General features: G+C 35.2%; 1 protein-coding gene and 1 long non-coding RNA gene across 4 annotated transcripts in view; one reads left to right on the top strand and one right to left on the bottom strand.

Moving 5' to 3' along the window:
• The window catches only part of LOC118193746 (protein lifeguard 1-like), a 56,504-nt gene extending 54,215 nt beyond the window's left edge, over positions 1-2,289 (bottom strand). The window contains exons 1-2 of the mRNA XM_035364875.2: positions 2,092-2,289; positions 1,313-1,399 (exon numbers count right to left, since the gene is read on the bottom strand). Of these exons, the coding sequence (XP_035220766.2) occupies positions 1,313-1,385 (73 nt within the window). The 5' untranslated portion in view covers positions 1,386-1,399; positions 2,092-2,289. The remainder of the gene's footprint in view (positions 1-1,312; positions 1,400-2,091) is intronic.
• A 387-nt stretch (positions 2,290-2,676) lies between these two features.
• The window catches only part of LOC118193747 (uncharacterized), a 29,100-nt gene continuing 15,140 nt past the window's right edge, over positions 2,677-16,636 (top strand). For 2 of the 3 annotated variants that reach the window (XR_004758983.2, XR_004758985.2), the window contains exon 1: positions 2,677-2,810. This is a non-coding gene — a long non-coding RNA (uncharacterized LOC118193747). The remainder of the gene's footprint in view (positions 2,811-16,636) is intronic. The other variant, XR_004758984.2, reaches the window with a different exon arrangement.

Raw genomic sequence — 16,636 nt, 5'->3', positions numbered from 1 at the left:
TATCATGCACAGCCATTAAAAATAATCTCCAAGACCCTCTTTCCACACCTCCAAATACCCACAGCAACTCAACAGGATGGCCACAATGATATTTCCTTTTGCCGAACTTACTCAACAACTTCCCTCCCATCTTCTCAGACACAAACGCGAATCAACAACCTTCAGCGAAAGATTGTTCAACGTCAACAGGGTTGCCATAGAACACGCAATCATGCCAAAAACCAGCGCAGAACATATATCGCCACATTTGGTGAAATTAGGGCGTATATCAGAGTTGTACCGAAAGTTGTTATCTATTTTTATCTCTCCCAATATCTAAGGCCTCTTCGTCAAAATTTTGGATTCGGTTTTTAATAAGCTGCATGGTATTTATAAAGTTTTCCAAGTGTGCAATATGAACATGAATCATTTTCTATTAGAACATTCTCCACCAAATTCTTATTTAAGGCAAACAAATTAAAGATATGTTTGTGTACTTTGTTATGATGAATTATAAGAAACAGACACATCAGAAATATTATTTATGTCCCATACGTACTTCATTCACTACTTAAACTGTATTCATCTACTAAAATTTGTTTATGAATATCATTACGATATTCACAATCAGGCAATAATAGAATGCGTGAATATCTTTACGATATTCACACATTCTCTTGCTTTCTTTTTTGCCTCAATTTAAAACAAAACTTGCAAAAAAATTATTTATCCTAACAAAATAGCATATGAAGCACAATTTTCTTTTGTTCAAAATTTGTTTATGAATTGTAATATTTCCAAATGAATTAACACATTAAGTCAGCTATGATTATTATTTGTAAAAGTATTTGTCCTAATTCCTTTCTTGAAATGAAAAGGAAAATATATAGCAAGATATACAATAAAACACCTGATAACCAATTTTGTAACATTTACACAGGCAGTAAAATAAATTTTATATTTAAATAATTTTGTTTATATGTCAATTTTTTAATCTTTCAGTTTTCTATACAAATTACAATGCCCTTCCCCAGGCACCCCAGGCAAGTGTATTTCATCTTGCCTTTCATCACCCCAGGCAAGTGTATTTCATCTTGCCGTCAGCCCATTTGGATTATCTAAATCAGTTTCTTTCAAAAGATCTATGTTTCTGATAATAAGTTAATAAACATCATATATTGTATGATGCATATTTCGTGTCACTTTTGCCATTTAAAACATTTTCCCACAAATTAATCAAACACTGAAAAAGTATCGTATCAGAAAATTGTCTATAAACAAATATTCACAATAAAATATAATGAACTGCATCCATGGTAATTATAAAACTCACCATGGCGTATGCTTTTCTCTGAGAATGAATCCTGGAATGCACCCAGGTTTGCATCAGACCCGTAATATGACATACTTCTTTAGCTACCTAAAAATCATAGACATCCATTTTGAAAACAACTCAACAAATCATAAAAATTACTTTATTAGAGTTAAAAAGTTAACAAGCATGAAAATTTCAAACTTTTGTACAAGCGTGCAATACAGCTTACTACAGTCACATAAAAAGATTTAAACTGCAATTTAACAAAACCAAATTGAATAGTTATAATTTAAAACAGTTCAACAGAATAAAAAACGCTGTTTACACTTTTATGATAAATTTTTGCGACAGCATTAGTTTCCACAAAACTCTGCAATATACTCCGTTAAAATAAATAGCATTATACATTACAAACACTGTTTACACACATATCCAATTTCAGGTAACACTGAATAATGTAAACTGCGTAGTAGCAATTGATCAGCACAATTAATATAGGACACAAATTTTGTAAATATGCAAATATATAAAGTTTACATTAATTGGAGATTAAAAGAAAAAAAAAGGAAAAGTATCTTTTCTTTTTACTGTAATTATATCATCACACAAATCAACTCAAAGCAGAAAAACGTAAAATAAATTACGCAGCAACTTATATTACACAATAGGCTGGACAATGTGGCTGGATTTATGTGGTTTAATCATTATTTGCCTTAATATATGCCACAAATACCTCTTATTACTAATGGCATTTTGTTCTACGTACTTTTAAGAATATATACATAACTAGTACTTACTCAAAACAAATATAACTTTTTACTGGTAACTTTGTCGTCGGTGTATTCTCACTGTATTACTTTCTTTAGGTAGCACTAATGATACCTGTATAACAGACAATACACTCACACCGAAGTTAAACGCGCGGTTTCTCGTCTTCAACAAATCAAACATATTACAAGGTTGCGTCACTTTCCTGAGCAGAAAGTTCTGGTTTCCTCTGGAGGAAGATGGGCTTCTTCCTTCCTCTGTATAGGTGAAGTTAATAATTTCTTCAGTGCTAGGGACCGACGCATAAATGATGAGTCAAACTGTTATGCGAATTCTTACACTGAAAGTATATTAAAAATTATAAAATGTTTTTTATTACAATTCATTTGAATTCTAACACAGAATGATTCGATTCATTTGGTTAAAAAATTATATTTGCCAAACAAATATCAGATATAGATGTGATATTTCTTATCAGCTAATACGTTTTTCAAATGTGGAGTAGTGGTATTCTCTACATTTAGAAAACTAGTTAGAATACTTTAACTTTAAAAAGTAATATTATTGTTATGTTTCACTAAAAATAAATTTATCGGCAAAATTAGCGGAAAAGGAATACAGAAAGGATGAAATACTTTTCTACTACGGGCAGAAAAACATAGACTCCTCAAGTGAGTTTGTTTATAGGAAGTTGATCAACGGAACTGCAGTAAAAATAAAGAAATTCATACATAAATTCGCTTGCAAGGTATGTTTGAAATAACGTTTTTCTTTGTATATAAATAATGAAGAACTTGCTGAAGTGATTATTTTACAAACTGTATTTCTTTTTGGTAGCATTTTCTGACGAAATAAGATCAGGCTGAAAGTTTTTGAAAGGATGCTTACATTAATTAATTATTGTAAATTAAGGTTACTTTTCTTTTGAGAATTATTGAGAATTGTTCTCATGTAGCTGTAATATTCATTAAATTGGTGCCACTCATTGTATACCTTTACTATAAATATACTTAATCATAAATTAATTGGTAGTGTGAAAAGTTAATTTAGACTGTGAAAAGAATGTCTGAAACTAAATAGTAGATTGAGTTAAGAAAAGAACAATGATCTGGAAGGTAGCATTACTTTCGTGCCAGACTAGATCTATGAGCCGTATATTCCTTGTAATTGTTGACATGTACAATGATACTACAATATAAGTCAAATATGTAATGTGTGAGTGTCTCTGGTTACAGTCAATGGGAAACTCGCGGTGGTATTATCTCAGCTGATCCCATTAACTGGATCAGTCCTTCTCATTCCTGAAATAGTAGTCGGAATTATCTTTAAGCATGCACAATAAGTCGTAGTTGAAGTCATATGTAGTAGCAAGGCCTGGGCTCCTAGTCTACCTGCTTTGTTTTAAGGGCCTTGCCAATACTAGTGCAAAAATGTAAGGCACAAAGATGTAACAAACTAAACCGGAGAGCAACTTACTTACTAAGCTAGATTTGCATGTATGGCTCTACTCTTATATGCGCCCTAAGATCACCAAATGTGGCGATATGTGTCCTGCACTGGTTTTTGGTGCGATTGTGTGTTGTATGGCAATTGAAAACTCTTGCTGGAGTGATTTCATTGCTCGTTGGTTCGTGTCATGCGTGTTTTGAAATGAACAATGATCAACTCAAAATGATCAACTCAAAGCAGAAAAACGTAAAATAAATTACGCAGCAACTTATATTACACAATAGGCTGGACAATGTGGCTGGATTTATGTGGTTTAATCATTATTTGCCTTAATATATGCCACAAATACCTCTTATTACTAATGGCATTTTGTTCTACGTACTTTTAAGAATATATACATAACTAGTACTTACTCAAAACAAGTATAACTTTTTACTGGTAACTTTGTCGTCGGTGTATTCTCACTGTATTACTTTCTTTAGGTAGCACTAATGATACCTGTATAACAGACAATACACTCACACCGAAGTTAAACGCGCGGTTTCTCGTCTTCAACAAATCGAACATATTACAAGGTTGCGTCACTTTCCTGAGCAGAAAGTTCTGGTTTCCTCTGGAGGAAGATGGTCTTCTTCCTAACATAACATTAGTGGTGCTTCCTTCTTATGAAAAGAAGGAAAAGAACTTAGGCAATGTTGCCCATTGCTCTTCCGCCATTTGATCATTTAAATCAAAGGTTTTAAATGGTAACTCCTGTGAAAGGTAAACAATAAATAAATAGATAAGATCCCAAACTGACACCAAATCATATCATATCACCAAACCATATCAGCAAAATATCCGGTTGATCTTTACATTATGGTAACTTGGCATTTTTTTGGCGAAAATTTGGCGACCAACTCTCCTACAGCAACCCTCTATTTTTTTTTTCTGCCGCCATTTTGTCTTCACGAAGTAAAGACATGTTTCTTTTCTTTTTATCTACTGAACACTTCTTCCAACAATCTACTAGCCGAATTACACTTATGCTAGAAATTTTATCTAACAAAACTGCTTAATCATGACAAATATTCACTGCAAAATTGGGAAAAAGTGCACAATACCATACTCCTTACACGTTTTTCAAAATAACACATACACATAAACCATGTACACGCCGACTTATTTTTACTTAAAAAAACATCCCAGAATTACACAAAAATGGCATTGCGCACATTCTTCACTATATCCATGTACACTGCTTTTTTCTCATAAATTAGAAAAATTTCACGAAAATACATGACAATTTTCTGAATCTTTAAACCCGGTAAAAAGAACATACATGAAATTACCTGATCGCGAAAAAGTTTATACCCTTTCTAAATATGAACATTTCCACATATAAAATAAATAAAATATCCAAAAACTTTTACCTCTAAATCATCTATTATATTATACACATCACCAACGAATTCATACCGCAAGCATTACAAATACTTAGTGTCAAATATTTAAATTATTTCCATGCACGTTTACTTCAACTTAAACGTATACCATATTCCTACAAACATAAAATTCACAAAATAACTATCATTTAATTAAAATATCACTAAACCATGTACACGTCGATTTATTTTTACTTAAAAAAAATCCCAGAATTGCACAAAAATGGCATTGTGCACACTCTTCACTATATCCAGGTACACTGCTTTTTTCTCATAAATTAGAAAAATTTCACGAAAATGCATAACAATTTTCTGAATCTTTAAACCCGGTAAAAAGAACATATGTGGAATTACCTGATCGCGAAAAAGTATATACCCTTTCCAAATATGAACATTTCCCCATATAAAATAAATAAAATATCCAAAAACTTTTACCTCTACATTATCTATTATATTACAAACGTCACTAACTAATTCATACCGCAAACATTACAAATGGTTACAAATACTTAGTGTCAAATATTTAAATTATTTCCATGCACGTTTACGAAAATTACTTTACTTCCACCTTACATTTAGAACAATGCATAAAAATAATATCCTCAAATAATTAAAAATACTAACTTACCTATTCTTCTTCAGAATCTTGATTACGTGTCCGATAAACTTTTCTTATTTCTATTTCAGGATCTTTAAAATCATACTTATAGTTCATGTCAAGGTACCAGGTAAAATAAATAACTTAATAAAACATCTTTACTTCTATCTCGCACAACCTTAAAGAAACACTTATTACTACCCCTTTCAATCCCACTAAATACCCATTTCGAATTCACTTTAGTTAGGGCCATGGGATCCAAAAATTAACGAACACTGTTTCACACAACACAGAATAAAGCCAAATACAAAATTTCCAGATTTTTTCCCGATTTCCCCCCCTTTTCCGATTAAAGAACCGTAATTCGTCCATTAATATCACATGACATATCCCATGATCTTTCATTTCCCTCACACAAAATAATGCGTAATCGGAACTGAGTACTGCTCACATTATTACCAAAGTCCCAGGTAGTAACCTTTATCGCCTCTACCAGTTACCATATTCTAAAATATGTCGCCAAACTACCAGTTACCATATTCTAAAGATCAGCCAAATATCCCATCTGTAAATTCAGAGTGTCAGTTAAATCATTAAAACTTCCCAATTGGATGAAGAGCCAATTCAATCCCTCCCAAACCACCAAATGCAAACTCTTGACCAAACAAGGGTGCGATGGTGAGTCTAAAATAAAAAAAAATAAGTAAAAATTAATTAATTAATTAATTAATTAAATAAGGAGGGCAGAAGTACTTTGTCAAGCCAAATGGCAAGGTGGTATATAAAGATTTGGTATCTATTTCAAAATTATATTCCAAAACACAGCTATGAGAGGGAAATCCCTGCATAGTTTTTTTACACACACACACACACACACACAAAAAAAAAAAAAAAAAAGAACTCCGGGGAAGTCTTAATGCTTGTTTCTTGTGGTTTCAAATTCACCTTACCTGTAGATGTTTAGTTTACATCAGAAACCCTATTATGCCAGAGAGCCCTTTGTATAGAAGGGCTTGATCAAAGCTAATATAGGAAAACCCAAGGAATTTGTTTCTAGGGACAGAAAACACCGGACTTCGTCCCAGGAAGTGAAAAGGTTTTTCCTCTTCTTCTCGACAAGCTGGGCATAGAGGAGATTCGACAAGACCACATTTGTGGAGATTCGTGGCCAGATAAGCATGTCTAGTAATAATTTGAATTACCTGGTGTAAGTTAGTTCTACTGAGGTGTATGAGTTTACCTGATAAGTTAAGTGTATTGAGCACCAATTTAGAATGAGCACAGTCTGGTAGTTTACACCATATATCATCATGTTTGTTCTTTATCCAGCTTCTTACTTCTTTTTTAACAGTTTGATATGAAACTGTGTAAAATGGTTCTGGGCCAGACATGGGTAGTTGCGAGGCATCTTTAGCTACTTTATCAGCTACTTCATTTCCAGCAAAATCACAATGACCTGGGACCCAGACTAAACTGATGGTATTATGGGTTTGAGCCAGAGAATTCAGATCTTGAGTACAGTTCAAAACACAGTTTTGTAACTTGACACGATTAGCCAGGGCAAGAATGGCTGATTGGCTGTCGGAGAGAATATATATATTCTTATCAACTGTATTTTTAGCTAAGAGCTCCCTAGTGACCATACTGATCGCCAGAACCTCGGCTTGGAAAACAGTTGTTAGTTTACCAAGGTATGGATGAAATCTAATGAAATCTTCTGCAGATCCCTTGGTTCTTATAATAGCTCCAGCTCCGGTAAAGTTGGATTTTGATCCATCTGTGTAACATTCAATTGATCCTGCTGGAATTAGGTCAATTAGAGATTCTATCTCATTCCTTTTTGGTATACAAGTTGAGAATAGTTTATCTGGAACTATTGTTTTAGTAATATAGATATATATGCCAAGTCCAGGTATATGTCAATGTGGCTTTTCAGGTGGCTTTTAGGACCAAAACCGGTCCTTTGGCACCATGTGCTATTTTTATTCAACCTATACATGGCTTTAATTGCTTCTCCACTCAAGAATAATTTCAAGGGTGGAATTTGCAATAAAAATTCTAACACAGCGGTAGGGGTACTGTTTAAAGCCCCACTAATGCATAGGCAAGCAAGTCTTTGCACCTTTTGTAAAATGTTTAATGTAATGTAATGTGCTTTTGTTAATTATATTGATCCAGACCACGCATCCGTAAGAAAGCATTGGCCGGACTATGACAGTATAAATCCATAGAGTGGATTTTGGGTTAAGGCCCCATTGTTTACCAACGATTCGCCTGCAAAGTACTAGTACATTTGTGGCTGTTTGTGCCTTTTCTTTTCTATGGGTGATCTACGTGAGTTTACTGTCCTAGGTATTTAACGCATTCCGTACGTCTGATAATCTGGTTACCCAGATATAAATCTGCCAGTTTCCATTTTCTTTTCCACGGGAAAACTATGACCTCTGATTTTTCAGCAGAGAAAGATAGGCCATTTGTTTCACCCCAGTGTGATACTTTATTCAAGATTTGCTGAGCTTGATTGTGTAGGGTTCCAGTATCGAAACCCTGTAGTAGCACAATAAGGTCATCTGCATAAGCCTGTGACATACCAGGTTCCTCCCATGGAAGTACTAAGAGTGAGTCGAATACCAGGTTCCACAAGGATGGAGAAAGAATACCACCCTGTGGACACCCTTTGGTAATACAGTCAAAAGTCTTTAATCCGGACTCATCGGGACTTCAAAGATTCCGGATTATAGATCATCAGTTTAAATCTGGTAAGATGGCATGCAGAAATTATAAAATTAAAAATATAAAACCGTAATTTATAAAATAATGAACAATTATGATCTAAAGGGTATTAAAATTTACAAAAAAAAAGCTTAATAATTATTTGTTTACTTTATTAAACATTTCTTTCAATGCGCGCATGCGTAAAGCATACATTATGCATAGCCGAAATTAGAAAATTGCAACCAGAAAACTGTTTGATTTGTATTCGTGATATTTATAATGACGAGGAATTTGATTTAAATCATATCAAAGACGAAGTACATCGAGATGAAATACTACATTTAATAAGGAATTATAAGCCGAATAAAATGAAAACATCTGCCCTCAAGATAACGATAGTGTTGACAGATCAACTTCGAGTTCATTGCTCGCCGCCACGTCCCCCCCACGCGTGCGGAGCAGCGTGAAATTGATAAACAGATTTCGGAACGGTTAGATAAACAAAGGATATGGCCTTTATCCATTTTTTGGAGCAATTCCACTTTTTGTTTGATGAACATCGAAACATACTTTCGTTTTCGTAGATCCTTTGGGAGCTCCAGCATCGTAAATTCTATTTGACATAATCGAAAGTTCAAGATTACTTTTATAAAATTGCTCTTACAGTCTGCAAAAAATAATAAGCCGTATCCAATTCGAAGATTAAGGAACAACGCAATCATCAACATTAACTGAAATAGACAATTAGATAATTTTAGCTTATACCATCCGTTATACATTAAACGCGCAGCGAAAACGTATTCTGCTCTTGTGCACATGCAAATGCACAGTCGTAAAGGTCTTACGCGCACGCGTCAACGCGGCGCATGCGCAGAAAGTTTTTAGCTTTGAGGTCCGGATTATAGATCATTCCAGATTATGGGTGTCCTAATTAACGACTTTTGACTGTATCTCTCTCTTTACTTCACAGTCAGTGAGACTAACGCTGATATTCCTGTTTTTAATCATGAAGATGACCCATCTAGTTATCATAGGGTGAATACGACTTCCAATAAGGGCCTTATGCAGTGGCGTAACTTGAAATCTTGGGCCCCTATGCAAAAATATTTTTTGGGACGGATTCTATTACATATATCTATCTTCATTTAAATTTAAACATGCAAATGTAGTTCAACAGGATATTCAAAACCCCTTAAACCTTTGGGCCCCTATCCGACCGCATTCCTTGCATACCCTTATTTACGCCACTGGCCTTATGTATTTTCTCGAAACCAATATTATCAAAGGCTCCTACAATATCCAGTAGAATCCCAATGGCAAAGTGTCCATCTATAGTATTGTTACGAATTTGGTATTTAAAAAGCTAATGTTAGTTCAATTATAAATTAAATGGTTTTATTTCTCGTGCAGTGCAGCGCGTGACGAATATTAAAAGAAAGCTAAGCCGGAAAATTGAAAATACAAGAGCGCGTGCATTAAATAAATAAATATCTCTTTTTGATTTCGAGAAAGTACTGGAAATCTCTAGCACGTGATTTTAAAATCTTATAAAAGGAGGAAAACATCTCAGTTTGTAGTAGTTGCTTAGTTTGTTGTTGTTTAGAAAACTACTGTTGTTGATTGTAGCGAATTCGCGGATTAGCGTTCTTTAGCTGTTTTGAATTACGTTCTATTGGACATTTGAGTAGTTAAAAGATAACTACTGTGAGATATTGTAATACTGCATGATAATTTGAGAAAATTTAAGCATTTTTGTTGTGATAATAATAAATTTTTGTTCATTTTTCATCGGACTTGTGCATTCATTTCATAACGAACCCGTACGCAGGCAACAATTTTTGGTGTCAGAAGTGGGATTTGAATGCCAATAACAAGAGCGATGGAAGAACAATTGAGACAGCTCATTAGTGCTTTTGCTGCATTTCAAGAAAAGATGGAAGCTGGCCAAGCATCATTTAAGGAAGAAATGAAATTGGGCCAGGAATCCGTTAAGGACGAAATGAAAGCCGTTCAAGCTGGTCAAGAAGAAATGAAAAGAGAAATTACTTGCATAATAGAAAATAAATTTGAAGCTATGGAAGGCAGAATTGACGCAGTTGAAAATAAAGTTTCACATATTGAAGAAAGAGTTTCTTCGGTGAAAGAAGAAATAGAAGAAAGAGTTTCTTCTGTAAAAGAACAAATTGATGAGAGAGTTTCTGCAGTTGCCAAAGAAATGGATACTTTAAAGAAATTCGTAGCGTCGGCAGGGAGCAGGAGTGATGATTTTAAATTCTTACCAATGCCTGCTCGTCCACCTCTGAAGCTATCCACATATGATGGGAAGACCTCCTGGCAGGTGTATAAGACACAATTTTCTATCGTGGCGGATGCGAATGGATGGGATTCCCAAGCTAAGGCCTGTCATCTCGCCGCTTCTCTAAGAGCCGACGCAGCGGATATCCTTCAGACTCTTCCCGAAAACAAAAGGTTAGATTTCGAAGCTCTGTCCGGCGCCTTGGAGTTGCGCTTTGGGGAGAAGTGTTTAAAAGACTACAGCAGGCTCCAATTAAAATCTCGTCAACAGAAGCCTACCGAAACACTTCAGGAGCTCGCCGCGGATGTTGAAAGGCTGTCCCATCTCGCCTTTTCGGAATGCCCGACAGAAACAAGGGAAATCCTGTCCTTGCAATACTTTATCGACGGCATCCGAGATACTGAAATACAGAAAGCTCTACGAATGGCGGATGTAAAAGATTTAAAAAGTGCTCTAGTGTACGCCATGAAATTCGAGGCAGCCCAGCAAGCAACTCATACAGTCCACGAGCCAGTGGATCAACTGATGGCTCGTTTAGATGATTTATCCAGACAAGTCGATGCTTTGATACGGAGTAGCAGTGAGAACAAAGTGGCTGTAAGATGTTGGAGATGTGGTTCTGAAGGTCACCTACGACGGTATTGCAGAACACCCCAGGGCACGGATAATAAAACAGATGAGTTGACAAGACCAGTGAATGCTTTAAGACGGAATAGTGGTGAAACGAAACCGACCCTAAAGTGCTGGAATTGCGGTGTTGAAGGCCACCTACGAAGGAACTGCAGAACTCCCCAGAGCACGGAAAATAAGGCATACGATTTAAACAGACAATTAAATGTCACGGGAAGGAAAAGGACTGACAAGAAACCAAAGTGCTGGAACTGTGGAGCTGAAGGCCACGTACGAAAGAATTGCAGAACACCCCAGGGTACGAAAATTGAGACAATTTCTGAGCAACGACGCAGGAAACAAATTAATGACCATATCAAGGAACGGAGGTTGCCAGATAATGAAAAACCTTGTTTTAAAGCGCTTAAGATCTCTATAGTGAGTGGCAACAATAACGGACTGTCCATCAGTGGGAATATCGATGGAGTTCCTTGCAAAATGATCATTGACACAGGAGCTAATGTTACCATCATTAGGAAAGATTTAGCTGAACAGTTTAAAGATAAACTTATTTGGACGCCATCCTGTGTTACCCTTCAGACTGCGTCTGGTGACAAGATCGACATAACTGGGAAGTTAAACGTAAACATCACGTTTGGAAGTGCCGCCTACCATCACACGGCATATGTGGCGGATATTACAGATCCATGCATACTCGGATTGGACTTTTTAAGGAAATACAATTTTTCCTTAGATTTCAAATACAATAAGCTGCTTTCAGCATCTGATGGCATGACTATCCATCCTCAAAAGGGATCCTCGCCTGGAAATGTCGATGCCTTTTCCGAAAGATCGAGCTCGGGAAGCTGCCGAAATCATACCAGGGTCAAAAAGAAACACCAGACTACCGGGTATTCACCATCACAGATGCTCTCCGGTCGAGACCTTCGTCTGCCTTGTGACCACCTGTTTGATCGCCATATGGATGCGCCTTCATCGCCTGAGGAACACATCCAAGATGTCCAGGCCCGTTTTGAAGTGATGTACCGTTCCGCACGAAAGCGAGTGAACTTGGCGACGGAGAAAGTGAAGACCAAATACAACGCGAGAGCTACTGGACATAGATTCAACAAAGGAGACAAGGTGTGGTTGTGGAACCCGATTCGACGAAAAGGAGTCAGGCCTGAATTACAGTCACCTTCGGATGGTCCATAAACAGTGCTGAACACGAATGACGTCATGGTTCGGATTCGTAAGTCTTCGAACTCTAAACCTAAAGTCTAAACCTGATATTGCGACAGGTTAGCTCATTATTATGGCCATAGTACATAATGTAAATAATTATAAATAGTATAAGACCATGGTACATTTTGTTTTTAAATGTGTATTTGATTTGTATTTGATAGCATTTGATTTGTTTTATGTATTGCATTTATTGTTCATGTTGTTTATTATTGTAATGTAATGCTTATTAATGCATTTATGCCACAGTTGTAAGTTTAGCTTCCTGTCCAGGGATTGTACTGCCCGGGACGTGCAGTCCTTGGGAAGGGGGCAGTGTTACGAATTTGGTATTTAAAAAGCTAATGTTAGTTCAATTATAAATTAAATGGTTTTATTTCTCGCGCAGTGCAGCGCGTGACGAATATTAAAAGAAAGCTAAGCCAGAAAATTGAAAATACAAGAGCGCGTGCATTAAATAAATAAATATCTCTTTTTGATTTCGAGAAAGTACTGGAAATCTCTAGCACGTGATTTTAAAATCTTATAAAAGGAGGAAAACATCTCAGTTTGTAGTAGTTGCTTAGTTTGTTGTTGTTTAGAAAACTACTGTTGTTGATTGTAGCGAATTCGCGGATTAGCGTTCTTTAGCTGTTTTGAATTACGTTCTATTGGACATTTGAGTAGTTAAAAGATAACTACTGTGAGATATTGTAATACTGCATGATAATTTGAGAAAATTTAAGCATTTTTGTTGTGATAATAATAAATTTTTGTTCATTTTTCATCGGACTTGTGCATTCATTTCATAACGAACCCGAACCCGTACGCACGCAACAGTATTTTTCTATTCTCCACAACAGTTAGCGTAGGGCCGACTCAGTGGAGAAGCCAGCCTAAAACCGTGTTGGTCTAAACCAAAAGTATGGTTCAGATTATTATCTGACTGGAGGTGTCAGAAAATCAATCGCTGCAACAGCTTGAGCTGGAAGGATGTTAGCGTAATCATTCTAAATGATTTTGGTTTCTCATATGCATCTTTTCCTGGTTTGCGAAGAAACACACCTCGTGAAGTTCTCCACACCTTAGGAACATATCCTAAAACCAAAATGGATTCGAATATGTCTACGAGAATGCGGCCAAAAATATCCCAGCCTTTCTGAAGCAGAATTGGGTAAATGCCATTGTTCCCTGGAGATTTAAAGGGAAGAAATACATCTAGGGCCGCTTTAGCCTTTTCAAAGTTCACTATTGTCTTAGCAAAATCCAAATCTAATGGATTATGAAGTAGTTCCAATGGATTTTCCTGGGGGTTAGTGGTGACACTTGTGTCTCCCAGATGAAAATTCAACACGGTCGAAAGTGTATCCAAAGAGTTTATAGTATAACTGCCATCTAGTCGCATAACCGATGAGAGATGAGACTCCTGAGATCTCTTAATAATCTTATGTATTCTGGCAGTCTCATGGTAGGACAGAATATCTGTGCAGAAGGATCTCCTTGAGTTGTATTTAGTTTTCCTGTTTTCACTTTTAAATTTGTTTTGTAGAATTTTGAAGTTAGACCAGTTAACTTCAGATTTATTTCTGACTGCTTTCCTGTGATCTCTCCGAACCTCTAGGTGGAGGCTTTCAAGCTCCTTGGTCCGCGAGACTCTCTTGCTAGAAGAGTACTTCTTTCATTTGAGAGAGCATGATGTATGATAAGATTCAATAATGATATTTTTCAGGTTAATTGCTTGAGTATCAAGCTCCTCGACTGAACAATTATTGTCCAAAACCTGAAGGTTAATAACATTAGAAACCAGGAGTCCTTATAAAGGTCCCAATTAGTGTTTTTACTGTTTCTGAAATATTCAGCTGGAATTTCATCTCTAATAGAAAATTGTATAAGGTGAGGGTCTGAAAGTGAGAGATTGTCACTTACCTGCTAATTCTCAATAAGGTTATAAATATCAGAAGAAGTTAGTGTGAGGTCAATGACTTCTCTTCTTCTGTTGACAAAGGTGGGGTGATTTCCCCTGTTTATCCAAGTTAGGTTGGTATTCATTATAAGTTCCATGAGTTTTTCTCCTCTAGGATTGGTATCAGAACTGCCTCATGATAGGTGGTGAGCGTTAACATCACCACCAATAAACCATTGGAATATTGTTTATTTCACATAAACTCACAAGATCTATAAATTCTTGCAGAATGTTAAGGTCATAAGCCATGTAAACCGAGCAAAAATAAATGTTTCCTTTCAGTGAACTGTTTATGTCCTTAGTTAAAATAGCAATTAAGTCCTCTGATGTAAATTGAGATAATTTCATAGCCTTTATATTTTTAGAAATGTAAATGCTAGTTCTAGGTCTTTTCTTAGGTCCCTCTGATGAAAAGAAATGTGCATTCATGGGCCTACCAAGGATTTTACCCTTGTACACCCAAGGTTCTTGAATTAAGGCAACAAAAGTGCCTTGCTTACCTAATTGAGCAGCTAAATTGTATGAAGCTGCTCTGCTATGTTGCAGGTTTAGCTGACTAACCTTAACCATTAAAACAGGTTAAACAAGATATAAGAACTTATTGAAATGGCCTATGTTGCAATGACAGACGTGGTTGCAAGAGGGTCTGGGAGATTATTTTTAGTGGTTGTGCATGATAGAAGTAAGGAAACGCTGATGCAGTGTATTAAAGAGTGGACTGAGCCTTGTACAACTATTTTTTTGGATGGCTGGAAATCTTACAAGGATTTAGGAAAAGAAGGTTTTGAACATTTATTTGTGAATCATAATATGAATTTTCTGGATAGTGTGTCATATAAATATGATCTTGATTACATGGCGGCATGTTAAAGGCGGTATGAAATTGGTATTTCTGCTGTTCGAAAAAACATTCATTCATGGTAAGTGCATTTTATTTTATTCTTGTTCTTATTTTGTAGAATGGTATGTTAATTGTTTTTTTAGTATGAATTTCTGTTGTTATTATTTTTTTTTTGAATTGTTTGAAATTTGTTTTAGTTATTTTAGTTTATTTTGTCAATTAGTGCATAGTGCATAGATTGTGCAATTCGTAGATGTTTTTTAAAGTTGAAACAGAATGCTGTATACATGGTATTCTTTGAAATTTATTGTTGTTATGTTATTTTATTAAAGCAAGATGTGTATAGTTCGTAAATTCGTTCATTGCCTAGATTTTGCAATTTGTAGATTTTTAAGTTAAAACATATCACTGTGCACATGGATTCTTGTCAAATATTTCTGGATAGAAACTTTACGTTTTTGCTATCTAAATTTTTTGTTTTTGTTTCAGATTTTTAGCTTAAATTGTGTGTTCAAAACATAGTTTTTGCATGTGCGAAAACCATGTTTTTGGAGATATTTTAAGCTTAAAGTTCTAAATGTATACAAAAAATTTAGATAGTTATATGGCAGTATGGAGTTTCTCACCGCATTTGGCAACCTAAAGGCACATATAAGAGTAGTTCCACATTCTTTAATCATTATTTGCATTAATATCTCTCTTAAATTGTTACATTAATGTGCCTTGAATGAAGTACTCATTGGCTGGTTGCTTTAGCTATTTGGTATTTAATATCTCTTGAGTATTCAATATTTTCTTTATTCTGTCTTACAGATAGTTATTATCGGAAGAGATGTGCCATTTCTGGCAGTTAGGGCTGTGCAGGTGTAGGTTTTCATTTTCATATCTTTCACTTTTTTCTATAAAAATATTTTTTTTTTCTATAAATCACCTATTTTCTAAATGTTTTCAGTATTATTAATAGGAAGTAATTTCACTTAACAACATGATAGTTTTGCACAAATTTTTTGTTAGCTTAACTATTTAAAAAAATATGGAGTACATGTGTACTCCATACTTTTTTCAGTTAAAATTGCAGGTATTTTGGTTGGAAGGTCCCTGTATCTTTATCTTAATGGGTTTTATTACCATGTATGAATTAATTCTCATTATAATGCTAATGGCTCACTTATACTCATCCTTATAATGTTTGACATTTTGTTACTGGAATAATTTGCTACATTCATGATGATTGCCAGGTGTACTTGGAACAATTTTTGCACTTAATTTTTGCTTTTGATTTTTTCATTTTAATTTAAAAATAACTTGGTGATTTAGCTGATTTGTTATGCCATCAATTGACTTTTAAGTTTGTAGTTTCAGTTTGATGCCAGATAATTTCTATGTGACCATATTACTATACTGCAGAATTTAGAATTCTTGTTTTCATAGATTTTCAGAAAGAAAGCAAAGTTTTTT

Source organism: Stegodyphus dumicola, chromosome 9 (genome assembly GCF_044657685.1).
Source record: "Stegodyphus dumicola isolate Sdum_Otavi_A_Nest chromosome 9, ASM4465768v1".
Classification (NCBI taxonomy): Eukaryota; Metazoa; Arthropoda; class Arachnida; order Araneae; family Eresidae; genus Stegodyphus; species Stegodyphus dumicola.
Note: the sequence above shows the minus strand (reverse complement) of the source record. Positions and strands in the feature narration are given on the sequence as shown.